The 20965-nt window shown below is 38.5% G+C and overlaps 1 protein-coding gene across 2 annotated transcripts in view; it reads right to left on the reverse strand.

Moving 5' to 3' along the window:
* The window catches only part of cacna2d3a (calcium channel, voltage-dependent, alpha 2/delta subunit 3a), a 198881-nt gene that overhangs the window by 52973 nt on the left and 124943 nt on the right, over positions 1-20965 (reverse strand). For both annotated transcript variants that reach the window (XM_027166722.2, XM_047800316.1), the window contains 12 exons: positions 14962-15033; positions 13395-13475; positions 11635-11709; positions 5695-5778; positions 5154-5225; positions 4927-4988; positions 4731-4798; positions 3894-3939; positions 3697-3794; positions 2036-2129; positions 1065-1160; positions 820-941 (listed from right to left, as the gene is read on the reverse strand). In XM_027166722.2, coding sequence (XP_027022523.2) covers positions 820-941; positions 1065-1160; positions 2036-2129; positions 3697-3794; positions 3894-3939; positions 4731-4798; positions 4927-4988; positions 5154-5225; positions 5695-5778; positions 11635-11709; positions 13395-13475; positions 14962-15033 — 970 coding nt within the window. The remainder of the gene's footprint in view (positions 1-819; positions 942-1064; positions 1161-2035; positions 2130-3696; positions 3795-3893; positions 3940-4730; positions 4799-4926; positions 4989-5153; positions 5226-5694; positions 5779-11634; positions 11710-13394; positions 13476-14961; positions 15034-20965) is intronic.

Below are 20965 nucleotides of genomic sequence, written 5' to 3' on the forward strand. Positions count from 1 at the left end.
AAATTGAAACAAGAGCTATAAGAAGAGAGGATTCTTTTTTCTGTTGTTGTTAAACCCAATGAAAAGATTTGGGTTTAATCTTGAGGTTGGTGTAAGATGCGCCTTGTCAACATTCAGCATCATGCATCTGGATGTCAATAAGAAACACTCATGCAGATTAAATATCTAAAACAACTGGAGAGCATTTTAGACCACAGATTGCATCTCTTCTCGGTGGGGATTCACCCAAGCAAATAGGCCCGAATTTGCTCTTTCTTTATGCTTTAATCCTGCTATGCCACAGACAAAAGAACCAAAAAAACATTTATTTAAGAGCACATTTAAGTATTTTCCCATTTTCTTATTTCTACCGCTTCTGTTTCTTATTAAGAGACATATGGTTCCAATATGTTGCAAACGAATAGCAGCTAATATAAACCAATTTTAAAGCAAAAGTATACAACAGAGTATAAAACAAAGGCCATATTTAAATATAATTAAATGCAGAGCAATCAAAGACCAGTCTCATCCTGTTATTACTGGTTTGTTTGTTTGAAGGTCTAGAGTTTAAAACATGGATTTTCTTTTTCTTTTCATGTCCATGTATTTTTCAGGCTTGCCACAGTGAGGCACTATTTTAAAAAGAAAGAATGGATAGTCTTAAAATGTGACTGTGTGTGTGTGTGTGTGTGTGTGTGTGTGTGTGTGTGTGTGTGTGTGTGTGTGTGTGTGTGTGTGTGTGAGAGAGAGAGAGAGAGAGAGAGAGAGAGAGAGAGAGAGAGAGAGAGAGAGAGAGAGAGAGAGAGAGAGAGAGAGAGATCGATCTGTCACTATTCTTGCCTGTATTAAACGGAAGCGAGTAGACGAAGGTGCCTGGCACTTGTTCCGCTGCCCTTTTGTACCACAGTGGAAAGTGATCAGCGTTGAACACACCCTCTCTATCCTCAGCCGTCAGGAAGTCTCTTAGAACAGACAGCAGACATAGGTTATCTCACAGGAGTTGATGTCTCCTATCATATTTGCAGAAACAAGCTCCAAAGAGCAACACAGTACATATCACCATAAATCTTCAGAGACATGCTTACTGATTGCTCAGTTGGTAAGGCATCACAAATAAGTTGATCCGCGACAAGCCTGTCCGTGTGCCGAGGTACGCTATCTCCACACCTTTATCAGAGTTCCTGTAACTCAGAGAAAACATCTATTCCAGATCTCTGTACTCTACCACTAAAAATCAATTTTACGTTTTTGTTCTGCATATTGTGTAGAATGCAATGAAAAGCCTTCATTTCAAATTTTTTATTTTTTTTTTAAATCCAAACCCTCAAGTCAGGAGCATAAGCACTGAGCTTTACTTATAAGTAAAAATTGATTTACTTCTAATTCAATTTTAGTGGACGGGAGACAGGGGCATAATCACATACTGGGTTGTGAATGGAGGGCGAAGCCAGGAAAAATGAATGTTAAGGATACACCTGTGTAGGATTGTGTAAAACGTGTTGAGTTGGAGAAAGCATAAAGTTGGGTCAGACAAGTGCCATGAGAGAGAGACAGCTAAGCCGTACAAAGCTGTGTGTGTGTGTGTGTGTGTGTGTGTGTGTGTGTGTGTGTGTGTGTGTGTGTGTGTGTGTGTGTGTGTGTGTGTGTGTGTGTGCACGTGCTATCGAAGTTGTCCCCAGTATCGGAGTTGTCCCAAGCCTGTCTTCTGTCTCCTTATTTCCCTCTGAACTTAAAAGAAGTGTAACAGTGGACTATATGTACAGAAAGGTTTTCAAATTTTATCCACAAAGGGCTGGTGTGTGTGCAGGTTATCATCAGGTCACCAAATCAACTGGAACTCCACATGTTTAATTAGCTGATCTGGGCTTTCTATAGGCTCATAAATGGCATCTGCCAGGCTGGAATGAAAACCTTCACGTAACTTTCCGGATAAGAATGCACATCTCTGATGTTCGACTACTGTGATGAGAGAAATTGATTTCAAGTCTCGGTGTTCGGCATAGTGGGGTAAGTTATTTGTTGTAAGTGTGATTTTGGATGCAATGATTCTTCATACTCTGATTTATTGAGCGCCAGACTGGTCCAATAAGCTTCGATTGGTGCAGTCACCACAGCGTCAAACAGGACTTCCTGAATTAAGTCTTTATCACCTATGACAATAATATAAAGAACAACAAAGCATTAAGAAAGACAGCCAGTATCAACATGCAGAAATATCTATAGCCCTATAGGGATGGAATTAGTCTAACATGTGTCTGTGGGTTGATGTAATTATCACTGTGCATCTCTGTGATTTTAGCCTTATCTGAGTATTTATTTATGGACTGCTGTTTGTTTGTTTTGTTTTTTAATCTAAAAGTGATCTGAAATAAACAATATAGAAATGTTCATATTTCTCAAGCATGAATAAACTCTATTAGTGGTATTTTGTGTTTCTGCTCAAACCAAGTTGTTTTGTAGTTCTGGCAATTTAGCATGCATATAAAAATCACACCCTTATGTGGACCTTTCTCAAAAACAACATGAGAAACACACAACAATACACAACAATGCCCCTGTGCATTAAGAGAAGCCCATATAGACATCGTTTACCAATGCTGAAGTAGAAGAACTCCAGTGTCTTACACAGAGCCCTGACCTTAAGCCGACTGAACAGCTTTAGGATGAACTGGAATACTGACTGCACCATAGACACACTGTAAAATGTAGTGGAAAGCCTTAAGAGTGGATGATATAATGAACAGCAAAGGGGACTAAAGCTAGAAAAAAAAGACATATGGGTGTGGTGGTCAAGTGCCTATAGTTTATCTTAAATACAGACTATATATATATATATATATATATATATATATATATGATAAGCAGATTGTAACAGATTATACTTACTGTCTGAAAAGTGGGTCATGACTATTTATGCTCTGCGCATATTGAAACGATTTCTGTATTTTAGTCATTCTTTTCATTATAGCATGCAATGGTTACATTACACATGGTGCTTACTGCATGCTTTTGGCATGATGGCAATAAAAACACTCCTATTTCAAGATTTTATAAAAAGAGTTCTTATCCCAAGTGAATCAATCATTCAGTGCTTTGTATAAGTTTTTGCTACATTTTTGTTGTGTTATAGCATGGAATTCAAATGGGTTTTCTACGCATGATATATCACAAATCTACACAAGGTGACATTTTAATGGATGGCTTCTATAAAATCTATAATGTAATTTGCAAAACCATTCACAAAATTGAAACTATGTAAGTATTAATCCCTAAATCAATTCTGCCACCAACTGGCTTCAAAATCATATTATATGGAACCCACTAGTATGCAGTTAAAATTGCACCTTTATTTGGTTACTTAAAAGGAATATCTCTTACTTTGAACGTCCTGCAAAGCACCATTAAATCCATTCGTGAAAACAGAAATAATTCTAGGCAAAAGTCTATCTAGAAAAATCAGTGGCATTAATTAGAAATGCAACCAAGAGAACAAGGGTAACTCTAAAGGAGCTGCAGAGACCCAAAGCTCAGATGGGAAAAAGTATTCAAACGCAACAATACACTGGGCTTTACCGGAGAATATACAGAATATAGCCATTATTTAAAGAAGAACTTTAAAATCTTTGAAATCTTTTCAAACGTATCCTCTCCTAAGCATATGTGTGCATACAAAGTACTCTGTCCGGTGTGTACATACAGTATAAAAGCTCTACTTACAGTTAAGGTGCGATTCTCGTCCATCGAGGTAGAGTTTGATTGCCTCGATCTGAGACAGGTACCGATGTTCAGGGTGCTCATCTGTGTTACAGTATGTCCTGAAAGCATACTATAACCTTAAACAACAAATTCTTCTCACAAACCCAGGTGAACATGTTGCACACACAAACACACACCTAAAACTTCTCATACTCTACCATTCATCTGCCAGTGCCACATCAGGATGCTCCAAATCATGCAGTCCTGAAATACAACGTATTATTGTAAGAAATTCGTTGCAGGCCTCGAAATTGTTTAGCTTAAATAGGTTTAGCTTAAATGCTTATTTTTAATAGGAGTTCAGTGCTCCGATTCTGCATTGCAGAAAAAAAAGTATTTGAAATTCCATCAGCCAGTTCAATGCAATTTTCTTTAATCCACTTTAATGTGTATGGTCAGATCTGTCAGTTTGGGAACAAGTATAAATAAAATGATAGCTACCTAAAATTATTAGCATTTGAAATGCCTGTTTAAAATTAGAATTAGTGACTAAATTTGTTCATAAATTTAACCACACAGTTGTCATAAGGTATACGCAAGCGTAATTTTGAATAGATGGAAAGAGTTAGTAAGTGGACAAAACTCTCTCTCTCTCTCTCTCTCTCTCTCTCTCTCTCTCTCTCTCTCTCTCTCTCTCTCTCTCTCTTCCTCTCTAATGACTGAATTTAGTGGTCAATCCAATTCACAGGCTATGACCAACTTTCTTCCTTTCATTCATAATTCATTAGATTTCATGCTGAAAGAAAAATGCCTATTTCTATTGAAGCTGACAGGAGGAACCATCACAGGAAATGCTGAACCATGCTCTCACGATCGTAAATGGCAGCAGTGTTTAAGAATGCGCATGTAGCCCAAGCGAATGAATATTAACATGCATGATCTTGCTGAAGAAGAAAAAAAAAAGCTGGGACCCACCAATGTATTAAAACATCTATTCACAAGGAAAACATTTTGTTTCTGCTGAGTTAGTTATAAATAGCCTATTGGGAAGTTACCTTCTTCCAGGGTGACACTCCCCCTGAAGAAATATTTACCATGTCCCTTTGACAAGGCCACACCTAAGCTGCAAAATAAGCACATACTGCCTTAATTGTCAAACCATCTCAAATACTTTCACACAATAAGTGCAGACAACTGTGCAAAACTAATTCCTTCTGTCCAAAATGGCATGCCTGTATACAACATTGCTACCTGAAAGGAGTTCCTTTGATGTCTGTGTAGTAGTAGTCGTTATGCAGGACAAGCACCCGTCTCTGAAAATACACACATGCACACACACACACACACACACACACACACAAACACACACAGAGCACATTATAGTGCCATCTGGTGGGACATCCAATTTAAAGTAAATTTATGGGCATAAAGCTTGGGATAAATACACAAATACCGTCTTTGTGTTTATGTTCTCTTACCCCTTTGTCCACAGCTTTCTTGACTTCCATAGTGAAGGTTCCAGTTTTTCTGTTTACCATAGCATTGCGTAGCTGGAAAACACACACACACACACACACACACACACACACACACACACACACACACACACACACACGCACACGCACACGCACACATACAAATACACACATACACACACACACACATACACACGCGCACACATACAAACACACACACACACACACACACACACACACACACACACACACACACACACACACACACACACACACACACACACACACACACACACACACACACACACCAAAAGTGATAATATCTTTTTCAACATAATACACATAATAAAATAAGGTTTAAACTTCAGGTTGATCAGTGAACTAAACACAGCTCAGCTTTAAATCTAAGTTGGAGCTACAAAAGCTAGATATTCTGGCTAGATATTCTGCAAAAGCAACACTGAAGATTTATTCAGAATAACAGGGCCAAAGGGAGGGCAGCCTACACTCACACTTGCAACGTATGAAGAAAAAAAATACAAACCATATCTTCCTTGTCTTCCCATTCAACTTCAGAGAGATCTACACTGCTGTAGTTAGGCTTCTTTCTCTTTTTTCCTTGTTCATACTGAAAACACACACACACACACACACATACACACACACACACAATACAGTATAAATATATGTATGTATATCAACATATCAAACTTCTACTCAACTGCTCTGTACATCAAAATTCAAGTGACCATCTGTCATATAACTGGAGGCTTAAATGCATGACTTCAGCCGAAACAAAAACACAGGTGAGTGCAATAAGGGGGTATAAGAAAGCATAGCATAGGTTAACAAGGTTCACAAATATACTGCTGGGAAAGACATGAATGGATGTTTGATCTTGGCATGTTTATAGAGCATACTAGAGAGTCAGGGAGTGAACTACGAAGCAGTTGCATTGTGAATCATGACCTCTGCTGGTGGACAGAGGTAATGTCCTAGACCTGAGAGAAAGTTGATCTGGATGATCATCTGTGATGATGTATGGGATAAAAACGTTATCTACACCCTGCGTGCAGTTCAGATAACGAAACAGGTTTGTGTAATGATACAGAAAAAATGTGTAGTTTTATGCAAGGTTGCAGAAAGCAAGCATCTTGAAAGGCTTAATGAGACTTGGACTTACAGTCAGGTGGAAAAGAAAGTACACCTCTCCTTAGCAGGTCTTAAAATTAAATAAATTCCTCCTTAGATGAAGAACAACACGACACAAAACAAAGTCAATATGGAGATGCCATGTGTAAAAAAAAAAAAAGCTTAATACACCCCATGATTCAACAGCTTGTAGACCCGCCTTTAGAAGCAATACCATAGAATTCAAGGTGCTGTATTTTCTTTTTCTCATGACTCTTTCTTTTCCACATGAATGTAATCTCTCACAAAAATCCCTGATGCACACTATCTGCCCAGGCAGATTCAGTACTGCTGGGTATTTTTACAATATGATTTTAAAGATCTTCCAACTTCTTAATTCAGGCTTAAAACTTAACATTTGTTTGTGAATAATAACCAAAAAATTGATGACAAGTGATACCCATGTTTGATGTTCAGAAATCATTTGGAATCCTGATAATATTTAAATACTTCCCTGAATACCGTATCTGCTGTTTCTAGGGCAATGGGGAGTTTGGAAAAAAAAAAACCATACAACAGACTTAAGAGAAAAAAGTGCATTATAAATATGGATATCCCAGTAGAAATAGAGTTTCTTTACAGTTTCTAGCTCTTCACTGTTCAAGGAAGACCACTATAACTGAGAGGTTGTCTTTGTGCTAGTGGTTAACCTAAGCTTAACACAATCTGAACCCAGTTTGATGTTGTGATCCCGAATGCATTGAGACATTTTTGACACTCTGGACATGTGGTATTAATGATGGAAATAGACAGTGATGTCCACCACCATCATCAAGACCAGTTTTGTACTGGTCCTTTATTAAGAGATGGAATTCTCATGTGGAGGTTGTCGGGTAGAGACAATCACACCATCTTCCCAAACAGCAGCTTCATCAATAACGGAGATCACCTGAGACTTCAATCTCTCAATAATGGACCAGGGTAAAAATGTAAGAAGAAGCTTGCAGCTGTTTCTGAACCCTGGAGGTATATTGAATAAGTTCTTATCAGATGGGAGCTGGGATACAAGTGTGTGGACAGATGATCTGTTCTGTTTTGGGTTCAAGATTTCCTTCTTGATTTGTTTCCCTTTGGATCCGTGTCTGTAAATTTAAACTGCATGAAAAAGAGTGTTGACCATCAAGAAACTTGATTTTTCCTTGTGTTTCCTACTGTAATAGACTTATATACTAAAAACCCCATTTAAGGATTTTAGACTACGTTGTATTATTTTGCTTGTAGAATGCAAGCTACTGTAGGAAAGTAAATGTGGATTGGTGCATTAATATTTGCATGGAGGTGATTTTACAGGTGAACATTTAAGAAAAGGCTGTCCTGATTTGGGCCTTGCTTGGAGGTGGAGTAGGTTGTTAATATCAAAAATGGTAAAGAAATATGAAATATGAGTGGGGTCTGATAAGTCTAAATATTGATTATAACTAAATATTCACCTAGATTCTTGTTGACTAGATGAATGACTAAAGAATGCATTAGTTCATCCAAGAATCTATTGGGTTATTGAAAGCATTCTGCAGTCATTGTGACATTAATGTTGTGATCGTTGTCCTTGGACTGCTTCCTGTTCAGGGTCACCATTTTGAATTGGATGCCCCTCCCAATCCTCCTATTTCATCCGGCGAGCACACAGGAACCTGCTTCTGGACCAATGCAGTGACATTAATACACTGCATAAATCTTGTCTGCTGAAGATAATTGCGAGTGTACACTGATTCCTATTGAACATACTCCTCTACAGCAGAGGCTTCAGAAAATCTTAGTTTATAGACCTGACTACAGCCTATACATAAGATTTCAGAGGCTTTGCAGAAGAATTCATCTACTGTGGATCTAGGCACTAGGCAGAGCTCTTAATCCCTGTGTTCATTTCAGAACTTTCTACCTGGGTTGTGTTATAGATGTTAACGGATAGAGGGTTTTTGATCAGTCAACCAGCTGATAACCAGTGTGTGGTTGTGATAGGACATAGAAGTATACTGAAGTAATTCAACATCATAAATTAAAGAATACATACTGTATATGAAACAGAGTTCAATGTAAGCGTGCGATGTGGTATTGCAGTTGGAGTTAACACATTGTAGAGATATTCAGCAGACTTAAGTTGAATTAAAGTGGCAGTGGGTACAAATATTTTCAGTAGTGTATTCATTGTAAGTAGTGTAAAAAAAAAAAGAAAAATGAACAGATGTAAAGAAAATATTTATGTGGTGGGAGACGAGATGTTCAGTGCATGGGGCAGTCAAGAAGAAAAGAATGCCTGTGGTTCATTTTGAAAAGCAGAGAGGTCCATCTAGTGAAGTTAAGTGGTACAGCAGGGAAGCGTAATATAATGCTATAGGTATTCAGAAAAAATAGCACATTTTATAAATATACCTGCACATATTGCTACTGGTGGCATATTTCTTTTGGGCATAATTTCCCAAAGATTTCCCACTTTTATGTCCAGAACCATTTGCATCATGACTAGCATAAAGAATTAAACTCATTCAATATATATATGACTAGCATTAATTTCGAGCTGAAAGACATCATGGATTATTAGGATAAAGTATAAATATAAAATATAATGTAACCGATTATCAAGGGACATAAACGTTCAATGGGAACACAATGAAAGACTGACACCCCAAATATTTCATAATATGGTAAATATGGAACAATGGAATTCATGGCTTAAATATGGTAGGTAGAAATCTCAAGACAAACAAGAACAGTCCAAATTTCTTGTGAAATAATCTTGTGAAGTAGTTAAATAAATGCATGTCGGTACTGCAGTTTATTAAAACAAAACTTTTTTTTCATTTTAAATAAACTATTATACAATGTATTTATATAGTACTCTATATAAATGTGTTTGCACAGTTTTACACAAGCAATTCTGGGAAAACAGTGTCATGTCGTCACCATTGTCGCTAATTAGCCACTGGAGCAATTGTTTTTCAGCATTTCACTGAGTTTGGATTAACCCCAAAAAGAACTCGCTGTCAAGGACATTTCCTCCTTGAAAATATGTTTACTGTATAAAATTAATCATGTCTGAATGGTTCTCACAGCCTACTGTATCTGCCTTTCCACTTTCTCTGGCTAATATTCCCCTTACTTTGTGTCTATACTTCTCCCACGGTTAGGCATAGCTAATCAATAGCCATGGATAAAGAAACAGCAAACTGGCATCTGTGAAAATCCTTCAAATATCTTGGGGGAGGAAAAAAAAAAGATGGGTTTCTGTTTCAGTCTTCCTTGCTCTGATTTTCTCTCTTCCTTCATTGCAACCAATCCTCAGTCAGGCATGTGTGTGAAAATGTGTGTGTGTGTGTGTGTGTGTGTGTGTGTGTGTGTGTGTGTGTGTGTGTGTGTGTGTGTGTGTGTGTGTGTGTGTGTGTGTGTGTGTGTGTGTGTGTGTGTGTGTGTGTGTGTGTGTGTGTGTGTGTGTGTGTGTGTGTGTGTGTGTGTGTGTTCAACAATGTATGTAACTCTGTGTGATGTTTTATTTATTTTTTTTTGGTCATACAGTTCAGCTATCCCTTAAACCCCTTTTGGTTAGCTGTTTTTAGCCTAGCTCGATAATTACAGTGCAATTAAGCGATGGCCTGAATACAGCTCTGTGGGATGCTCTCACACACAGCATAATAGATCCAATCACTACCATTCACGATCATCAACTCATGTTTGTAATTCATTCACATACCTGATACTCATGAAATCCCTGCAATGTGCCCCTTTTTATTATATACAGTAGTTTCAGTCTGTGGATCCTATTCTACATAAAAGCCCTGTACAACTGATATATTATATATTAGCATATATAATTATTATGTTAAAAGGCTATGAAAACACTGCATGCCTCAGGTCTTGGCCCGGTATAGCTTTCTCAAGGTGCTAAGCACATTTGTAACACAATCTCTGGCTGCTTTAATGTCCTGGCTTTCAGTGTTGGTTTAATTTTTTCCTTCCTCCTCTCAAAACAAATCTTGTTTCTGTATTCCTTTTTAAATAAAAAGTACTAGCCCCAGATATGGGTTAATATTTTGTGAACCTATTTATTTGCTTGTTTTGTTTTTAACTTAATTGTGTTCATACAGTATTTAAAAAAAATAATTCATTTTCATTACTTGCAATCTTTTGAAATATTTCTTGGTTTTCTTGGTTTTGTGCATAGGTTTGAAAATGAAAAAAGGGATTAAATAAGTTGCTCGAGATTTAAAGCCTCAACAAAACAGTTGTTAATGTGAATTTAAGCACCTACGTTTAGAGTTGAGAAATGAGTGCAAATTGAGCGGAAAATTTAATCGAGACAGTAGGTATCCTGCCACACCACATACAGAAATACCAAACACACCACTAGCCTTCACGTGTAGCAGCGGTTAATTCAGTTCAATAATTATTGCTGGTTAGGTGTCCAAGCACTGAATGAGGTATTTTGTTCTTGAGGTTTTTCCTTTTATTTTTTTTTTCCATTTTTTTATTCTCTTATTTTGCTTCACTCCAGATCAAACTGAGACGTGAAAATTGGTCTACAGTATATGTAATCCTCCTTCCCACGAGATAAGCTCAATCAGTAGGATGGTGAAAGGCAAGACAAGAAAAAGGCATAAAGACAAAATCTCTGTCAGGAAATTGCTGTCAAACTACTCAGGGAGTATACTACTCAGAAAGACATTTATATTTATAAACAATTGAGAAAGTTTAGTACAAGGTTGTGAGGAGTGCATGGTCATCTACAGGGGGAGTTTAGTTCAAATATCTGCATCATTGTGCAAAGTCAATTGTTTTCTGGGTTTTTTTTTTACTTCAAGAATGAGGTATTAGCATTGGGTCATGCTCAATAAAGAAAAAAATGCTATGTACATCTGTTGTCTCTTTATTGTTCTATCTAACTTGGCAAGAACGTCTCCTGGAGGAGATATCTGTGAAGAGTGTGTGCAGATTAGCAGCACCTGGGGCCATATTTACTTTGTATGTAACAGCCATTTAAACAGCATGAGACATAAAAACTTGAGAACGTAAAGCTTGGAACCTGCATGTTGGTGGTCTGATGGTTTATTGGAATTGCAATGATGATGTTAATGGTCCACATTTAATTTATACCCCCAACCAATTTGTTTTCCACATTAAAATCTCCCTGAATATAGTTACTGTGTTTTAAAATGCAATGTTATGAGATACAGTAACTCTAGTAGAAATAAATGCAAAAATAGCAGTGAACATAGTGAGAATACACACACACACACACACACACACACATAAACACACATATACACACAGATGGAAACAATAACAGAAGTTTCCTCATTACCAGAGGGCGCAGGTCTGGATGGGTCAAGATGTAGCCGTTATTGGTAATAGCAAACGCATAGCCATGGATCCCCAGCTGCAAAACAAACAAACACAGACACACACACACACACACACACACACACACACACACACACACACACACACACACACACACACACACCCATTAAACATAATCAGGAGTATTTTAACATTTCATAATCAGCTATACATGAATCCTGTTTTTTGCTTTCTGTTCATTCCTCTTATCTTTTTAATATCAAAGCCCAATCAAGCTCTTTGCAATTTCCTGCTCCTTCTGATACTCCCCAAATCATGATTTCCCACATCTGCTCATCTGTGGTGCCCACACACAGACACACATATAGAAACAATCAGATAGAAAACACACACACACACACACACACACACACACACACACACACACACACACACACACACACACACACACATGCTCACGCTCACAAACGCAGTCTCCCCTGACACTGGTGAATGGCATGACCCCCCAAAAAATAATACGCTTTTAAATGCCAGGAAAAATTTAAAGCTAAACCCACTAATTTTCTCTTGAAGATATGTCCATAAATTTATTTCTCCATTCCTACTTTACTACTTGCTACTTTAAAGGGAATAGTGCAAAACGGCCTTTGCTGCATTTTCTTTGTTTGTAAGGAAAAAAAGCTTAGAACAATCAGCGGAGGGAGATGCAGCAATTCAAATAAGGAAATGGTGCTTGGCATATCTTGTGTTGTATTCTGATAATAATCACACTGAGGACCACCATCTAGTAATGAATGAAAAAGGGAAAAAACATGAATGCCATATAAAAATAAGCACTGATATTTTTTTACTGACACTTTGAGAAGGATTTTACACTGGTAGTTTAGCCTGGCGCACAGCATTGATTGGAGGAAAAACGAGTAATGTCAAAACTGTCATGTGGACCGGGAAGCGCACCATGATATTGAACCCGAGACTTCCTGTAGAAGGTTGTGTGAGTTCGGATGCAGCAGAACTGAACTGCGATCCTGTGAACGTGAAAGCAACTCATACTCGGGTAAGAACTTGTTCACGAAGAAAGGTATCCTGAGCATGGAGTCATTTAGCCAATGACATCACCATTAGTTTCCACAACAAGCGTGTAGCATGAGTGATAGGTAAACATTGTATGACACAGAAGAGGTAAGATGTGAAGCTTACTGTGCATAAGAGAATTAAATTAATATTGAAAACAATCTTTCTGTGTTCTACTTTTCATGAAGAAAGCAGGTACATCAGTATTCGATAGAATCAAGTGAGTCTGAAACCAGACCAAAGAACAAACACACTCAGATTTAGTCCAAAGCAAACGTGCCCTGTGTCATAGACTGTATAAAGTAACTTAAATATTTGTATGAAGTTCATATATGACTTTTCCTCTTTATGCAAGCTAGGCCATTAACATAATAACAAATTTATACTCCTTTTTACACAGTGTAAATTACGGTTGTTTGTTATTTCATTCTGGCGCGAGGAATACAGTTCTCTGTGTTATTATTCCTACTGCACATTTTGAGGAGAAATCCTTATCAAATATGACCATATGACAGCTCGGTATTGATATTTTCCCAGAAAACAAATAAATTGTACAAATCCTAAAAGCATTTATTTAATAATGTTTTACATGCTTACATTTTAGCATGTTCTTTTCTTAACATTCCTGAATTTAAAACTAGAGCTACATAAAAAGGAATGCATATAATTTCGGCTCAGGTGTTGTACCTTGTACTTGGGGATAGTCTTTAGAAGCTCAGACACTGGAACATCTGTGCCAACCACACCAAGAAGAATTCCTTTATTCTTCTAAGACAGAAGCATTATTAGACACATCATAAGTACTCAAACATATTCATATACAGTACATAATTGTTAGGATATAGTATGTAATAGACACATTCACAGTCATTTTTAAATTGACATACAGTACTCCAACCAATTTCAACTCTAACTGTCCCTTCAACTCGTGTGAAATTTAAGATATTTTACCTTCATAATTGTCAGGACTCAGCCTGGACTTTTGGCCATGTGCTTTTGTTTTTGTTCTTTGTCATGTGTCTGCCCCGCCCTTGTTTACTCCTCCCTGCCTCTGCACACCTGTTCCTCATGTGTTCATTGTCTATATAACTGTGCCGTGTTGCCTTGAGCAGAGCGGAATCCTCTGGTGTCTTCTGTTGTTGTCGTCTCATGTCCGATCTGGTTTGTCTGTGTCCCTATTTCATGTTTTTATTTCATTAAAACCTGTTTATTTCTGCGCTATCCTGCATTTGGGTCCGATTTTACCTCCGCGCTACTGACAATAATTAAGCAGTGGTGGAATATCATTCAAGTTAGTTTGAAAATTTTCAAACACACAAGATCAATTAAAATGTTAGCATTAAATGGCTGTCCCTCCATGATTTCCCTCACTTTATCACAGAAATGGAGACGATTACTGCAGATTTCCCATAGACTTGGGCCAAGGTGTATCATGTGAGATCAACATGACCAACACAGGATAAGTCGATGCCTTCTTCCATTTCTGTGTACATGAATGAGTACAGCAATTATAGAAAGTTGTTACATATGTGTCTTCATTGCTATTTTAAAAGAAGAATCCTGTGCTTGTGATTTCACAAAATAAAGGAATTTTCCACTAAAAAAAAGCAAACAAATCTCCTTAAGTTGCATTTAGAAGAAAGAAAATTTAGAAGAAGAAAAAAAATGCACCAAAAAACTCGTAAAAAAACTCCTGGAGGGACTGATTAAGTTTAGTCTGACACCCTGAACCTTAACAATTGATTAAAAAAGTTTTGAAGGTCACGTTGGGGCAGTGATAAACTGGGGAATTAAGCACCCAATGAGACTGACTGGAGAAAAAAGACATAGGTCTGTCGTTGTATTTTATACTAAACAGAATTTTATATTTGTGTACAAGGATTATGTACTGTGATCTGTAATTCTGTTGTTATATATCATGGCCAGTATGAAACTTTTCCAAATTCCCATTTTCCAAAAGCATTAGAATTTATATGTATAGCTTTCTATAAGACTTTTATTGTAATCAATTCCAACCACATAGCTGCATTAGACACTGGGACCTGCTGCAGGTACATGTGTAGGTTAAATTTTATCAATGAAATTGTATAGCTAGAGTTCGCTAGAGTTTTCTCCAAATCTCTACAGATTTTTTCCTCTATAATATGTTGGGTTGTACAAAATGCTTCTAAACATATACATTTTAAATAACTGGCCAAAGAAAACAGGTCATGAGTGTATTCAAAATGTGCTGCATTATTTAATTAGTACTCACTGTTTCGTTCTTTGTGCTGAAAACTGGCATAGCAACTGTGGTCATCAGTACAGGGCCCTGACTGTCCTCCAGCTGAAGGAGAGCAAGAGAAAGAAAAAATACATAAAAATGTCTGTGGAATCTTTACTGGAAAGGGAAAATAGAGGTCCATATTCTATACATATTCTAAGGTATAATGATGGAGATGAAGAGTGGATTTCATTATCGTTATCATTATAAAAATTAATATACTTTAAATACACCACTTGCAAAAAATAAATGTACACAGACCAAAGACTGGAAAAGACAAATGTACAACGTTTACTACAAAATAAACAAATTATGTCCTACAGATTCATTTTTTATAATACATTATTCAGTGTAATTTTCTATAATCATACCACCTCAGCTATGACACCAAATATAAAAAGTGGATCAATAGTGATGCTTTTATTGGGGCTATTAGGAAACCAGCCTTCCCAAAATAGCACAGTAACAGTAACATCTCTGGCTCATGACAGGATCAATAAAAACAATACAGCATGGACCACTGATCACTAATTATAAGAAAACATCAGAAGCCCAGTTCAACATAGAGATTATGTGACTGGATATATCACTGATGCCTGAAATGTAATATTATTCTAAAAGACTCTGCTTTTAGACTTCTCCTTACACAGTTCTGAAATAAAGACACAACTTTCTGCTTTATCTAACCTATTGACTCATCTGTCATGACTACACAACCATTTTTACAATGCTACATGCATGTACATGTTGGACAAAGCCATAGTGAGTTCAAAGATTACTTGCAAAGTTCTTCACAAGGAAGCAAGGAGTCCTTTAAGAGAAAGAAAGCTTATGCTTGTGGAGAATTAACTATATGATTCCTAATGAAATATACTGCTGTTTTCTCAAATGTGAACATGTGTGTTCAACAACAAATGTGGCACAGCTGCTAGGTAATTGTTGTGTAACGGCTGCTGCAGGTTCAGAAATGAGAGATCTTTCTCAATTTAAAATAGACATGTAAGTGCATACCAAACACCCTCTATCTACAATACAAAATGATAACAAATTATTTTGTAAGTCAGTGACCTCAGCAAGTCTGAGTCACACAATGGTAATAATATGACAAATGGGGTTAATTGGAAATTAATAAACATATGATGCTCTGGAGTGATCAACAAGTTATCCTGTCATCCAATACCCATGCCGCCACACACTGGTCGATGACTGTGCCAGAGGCCATGAGAGAGCATGAGCAGACTGGAAACAGAACATCAATAGCCCTGCAAGACCTGGGATTAGGAGTTTGCCATATCATACCGTCCATGAAATTGCCCATCATTTTGTTTGCATTAATATATGCTGCTGCCTGCCAGCTGCAATTGCCAATAAAATGTTGTTCCATATTTTTTCTATACTGTTATAAATATCATTATTGCGAAGATTTTTGAAATATCTTGATATAATTTTGAGGCTATATTGCCCACCCCTACCTTGGACCCTGGAGTGGGGTCCAGTTCCAGGTTATAGAACCTGATAAAGGTGCTCGGAGAGGACCAACCGGTCACAGCACAAATATCTTTAAGGGGATATCTTTACTGAGAGGCAAAGCAAGACCACACACCTCATAGGTCTGATCAATGGCATTCACTACCCAGTGCACCAGGCGCTGTTTGGAAACAGGATTACCCCAGATCCATCTCCCAAAACAGACAAACAGGGAGGAGGAGTTACACCACAAGCTTGATCTGTGGACATAAGTCCTCAAGGCCCTTACTGGGCAAAGCAGAGGATAGTAGACCTGCAGGATGACTGTGCAACCAACCATCCTGGGCACCTTAGAAACAAATCCTGCCCTGGAGTGCAGGATAGCCTTGGACATGGCAGGGGCAAATTTTAGGCAGACGGGGGCAATCAACAGGGTGTGCAACTCTCCCCCACTCTTTTGAGAGAGGCCAAGGCTAGGAGCATAGCTGTCAGGGTCAAAAACTTCTCACAGGCTGACTACAGCCCCGTTAGCACCACAGAGAGGTCCCAGAACAATTTTCAAGAAGGTCTAAGCCTGACAGCATGCAGAATCAAGAGACCAGAGGGTGCCTTCCCAAGAAAGCCCCGAAAAAAGCAAGACTGCAAAAACTCCAGCACTGTACTGTGGGCAGTCTACTGGATCCTGACAGTATACCATCAAAAAGCCTCCACTTCAGAGCATACAGCTGCCTAGTAGTGGGAGCCCTAGCATTTAATAGAGTCTCTGTCACTTCAGATGAGAGGCCTGCCTCTAGGAACTGGTCCAGACCAAGAGCTTCACATATTGCGCAAGGGTGTAGGATTGCCCCTTCCCTGAGAGAGTAGAGCCTTCCTGACAGGAACCTCCCATGGGGTGCCATTTAGGAGGGAGACTAGGTCTGTGAATCAAACTCAAGAGGGCCAGCAAGGAGCATCTCTGGCTAGGACTTGCGGGAGCAGAGCTACCGAGGGATAGGCATACAAAGGGAGCCTCGTCCATGTCCGTACCAAGAGAAGAAAAACCAGGCAGTGGGTCAACTCCTTGGAGGCAAACAGTTCAGCTTCCACCTGGCCGAAAATTTGCCAAATTTGGTGTACCACATGGGGGGGGGACGCCACTCCCTGGGCCTCAGCACCTGCCTAGACAGGAAGTCTGCCTCCTGGTTTACCTGCCCTGGGATGAAAATCGTTCTCAGCTAAAGAAACCTGGTCTCTGCCCAGAGCAGAATCTGCTGTGCCAACCTGAACAGGGGGCACAAACGCAGACTGCCCTGATGATTGATATAGGACACCACCACTGTCTGTGCGCACTAAAACATGGCACACCCTTAGGTGGATGAAAGTGTTTTAATGCAAGAAACTTGGCCATCATCTCCACGAAATTTTTGTGCCATGAGAGATTAGGGGCACTCCCATAGACCCTGGGCAGGGCAGTCATCCAAGTCTGCTCCCCAGCCCGAAAGCAAGGCATCCGTCAAAAAAGTCCTGCAATGGTGACACATCAATAGAGTGGGACCCAAGGCCAAGAATCGGGGTCGTTTCCACATAATAAGGGTATGAAGCCCAAGGCACGTAACTCATATAAACCTGAGGGGATGTTTGTGAGGATGAAACACAAATGATCTAGATGTAATGACCAACAGCATAGGTGCTATATTCACTAGCTCATTAGACACTGTTGCACCCATTCGATTAAAGAAAGTTAGAGACAAAACATCTGCACCATGCTATAATAGTCATACTCACACCCTCAAGAGAAAAACCCGTAACCTCGAGCGAAAGTGGAGAAAAACTAAATTAAGAGGTTTTCAGAATTGCGTATAAGGACAGTACTGTATGTCCAGCTATAGACAGGCTCTAAAAACTGCTAGGGCTGAGCACCTGATTAAACTCATAGGAAATAACCAGAACAATCCCAGTTTTTTATTTAGCACAGTGGCTAGATTAACAAAAAAACAGAAATCTGAACACACTATTCCATCACAGTTCAGCAGTGAGGACTTTATGAGATTCTTCACTGATAAAATTGAAAGCATCAGGAACAAAAGCACCTTGTGAACCACCTAAAGCTCATCTAAAGCTCTAACCTCAAAACTACAACACTTTACAAGTATAGGACAGGAAGAGTTAGATAAGCTTATTACTACAGCTTTTCAACAACTTTTTCTCTAGACCCCATTCCAACTAAATTACTGAAAGAAGTGTTACATAAAGCTGGTGAGTCTCTTCTTAATATCATTAACTCTTCGCTATCTTTAGGTTATGTCCTTAAATCTTTCAAGTTGTCAGTTATTAGGCCACTCATTAAGAAACAGAATTTAGATCCTAATGAACTATCAAATTACAAACCTATTTCACATCTTCCGTTTATGTCTAAAATTTTAGAAAATGTGTCTGTTCAACTGAGCTCCTTCTTACAGGAGAACAACATCTTTGAAAAGTTTCAGTCAGGTTTCAGGCCCCATCATAGCACAGAAGCTGCACTTGTGAAAGTTACAAATGACTTTTTCCTAGCTTCGGACCAAGACTGTATATCCCTATTAGTTCTACTTGACCTTATGGCTGCATTCGACACTATAGATCACAACATTCTCCTAGATTGCTTACAAAATTACACAGGTATTCATGGACAGGCTTTAAGTTGGTTTCGATCCTACAGTACCTGTCTGATCGATACCATTAAGTGATCTTTTGCGATACCAGTTTATTATGGGGTCCCTCAAGGATCAGTCCTAGGACCTCTGCTTTTCTCGATATACATGCTTCCATTAAGGAACATTATTAGAAGACATGGGATTAGTTTCCACTGTTATGCTGCTGATACACAGTTATATATCTCATCAAAACCAGATGAAATAGCTAAATTGTCCAAATTAACCGAGTGTGTTAGAGAGATAAAAGATTGGATGAGCTGTAATTTTCTGTTGTTAAACTCCGATAAAACAGAAATACTACTTAGCAGTCCTAAAACCAGTACACAGAAACTCTCACAAACTTCAATTTAGAGGGACAGGCAAGCCCACATTGTTGTGGAGTCCCAAACTACCCCCAGAAATGTGCTTCCCTGTGATTCCCTGAGAAAGTACACATTTTTCTGGGTTTAACCCGATGCCTAGAGACAGTGCACTGGCAGGTGCTAACCCAGGGTACAAATCTGTGCAAGGAAGAGGAGCGAGCACAGACCCTACTGCTCCCTCTAGCACTGGAGGTGGCAGGGCAGGAAGTAGGGGAAACCCTCCTGAAAAGGACGCTTCTATGGCTTTGTGGAGCTCAGTTACCGCCGGAGGGTAAATCCCTCGCCACCATCAAGCTCTTTCAGCAAGTCAGCCTGATAGGCACTTGGCCTGCTGGCATATCGGCCTAACCCACAAAGGCTGAAGTAGATCTACAAGGCTTGGAAGGAAGCACAGGCCAATCTAAATTCAATTTAGACACAGCACGTTTCACCACCTCAAGGAGCTCCTCGGATGCCACTGATTGTGGGCCAGATCAGAGGGGGAAAGCCCCTCCCTGTCTGCATCAAGCTCCTCAGAGCCCGACACGAAAAGCAACATGCTCTCTTCCGGGTTGGGAGAAAAACTGTGCAAAACCGAAACTAAGCGCACAGAGTCAGGGAAGAGAGCAAGAGAAAGGGAAAGACCCATTTTTTGAAGCAGCGTCGAGTTCCCCCGAAAGGGAACAGCATTAGTATTATTATTTTCCCCATGTTGTTGTTACTGAAAAGCTTGACTGTATTTGCATGATTTTGAGCTGATGACTGACAGACTGGATAACAAATGTATAGAATAATACATAAGCAGGTAAAAGTGTTCCTATTAAACTGGATGGTAAATTTATATCAAAATATTTGGGTTTCTTTACAGTTTTGCTGCAGAATCGCTTGCCACAGGTTCGGACTTCATGGCTGATATGATTATTACGAAATCCTGCACTGACAGTGTGGAAATGATGGAAATGATGTCTCCTGTTGTTTTTTACTCAAACATTTCAAGTAAATAAATGGTGATTATGGTGATAATTTATGGTTATAATTAAATAATAATAATAATAATAATAATAATAATAATAATAATAATAATAAGAAGAAGAAGAAGAAGAAGAAGAAGAAGAAGAAGAAGAAGAAGAAGAATTGATTACCAAGGAAAAAATCTATATTGCACAAACCTACACTGTAACACAAAGTTTATGAATACTTTCTTTGGCACTTAAGTAAACTCTCTGATTTCTGCTTATAAGGGTTTTATACATACCACAACATCATAACAATGGCTTGATATGTACATTATAAGTGTACATTATATTTTGTTGTAAACTAGGGATTCTCAACCCTTTCTGGACAATTGTTGGGCTCACTTACTTTATGTTAAAATAAGCTCTGCACACTGCCAGTGTCTAGTGTATCATCTTTACACCATGTTGGACAGGGTGCTAATGCAGTTTTCTGAAATATTTTACCTTGAATGAAGCTGAATTTAAAATTACATTTTACACTTTTGGCAGATGCCTTTAC

The sequence above is a fragment of the Tachysurus fulvidraco genome, chromosome 14 (assembly GCF_022655615.1).
Source record: "Tachysurus fulvidraco isolate hzauxx_2018 chromosome 14, HZAU_PFXX_2.0, whole genome shotgun sequence".
NCBI classification, from domain to species: domain Eukaryota; kingdom Metazoa; phylum Chordata; class Actinopteri; order Siluriformes; family Bagridae; genus Tachysurus; species Tachysurus fulvidraco.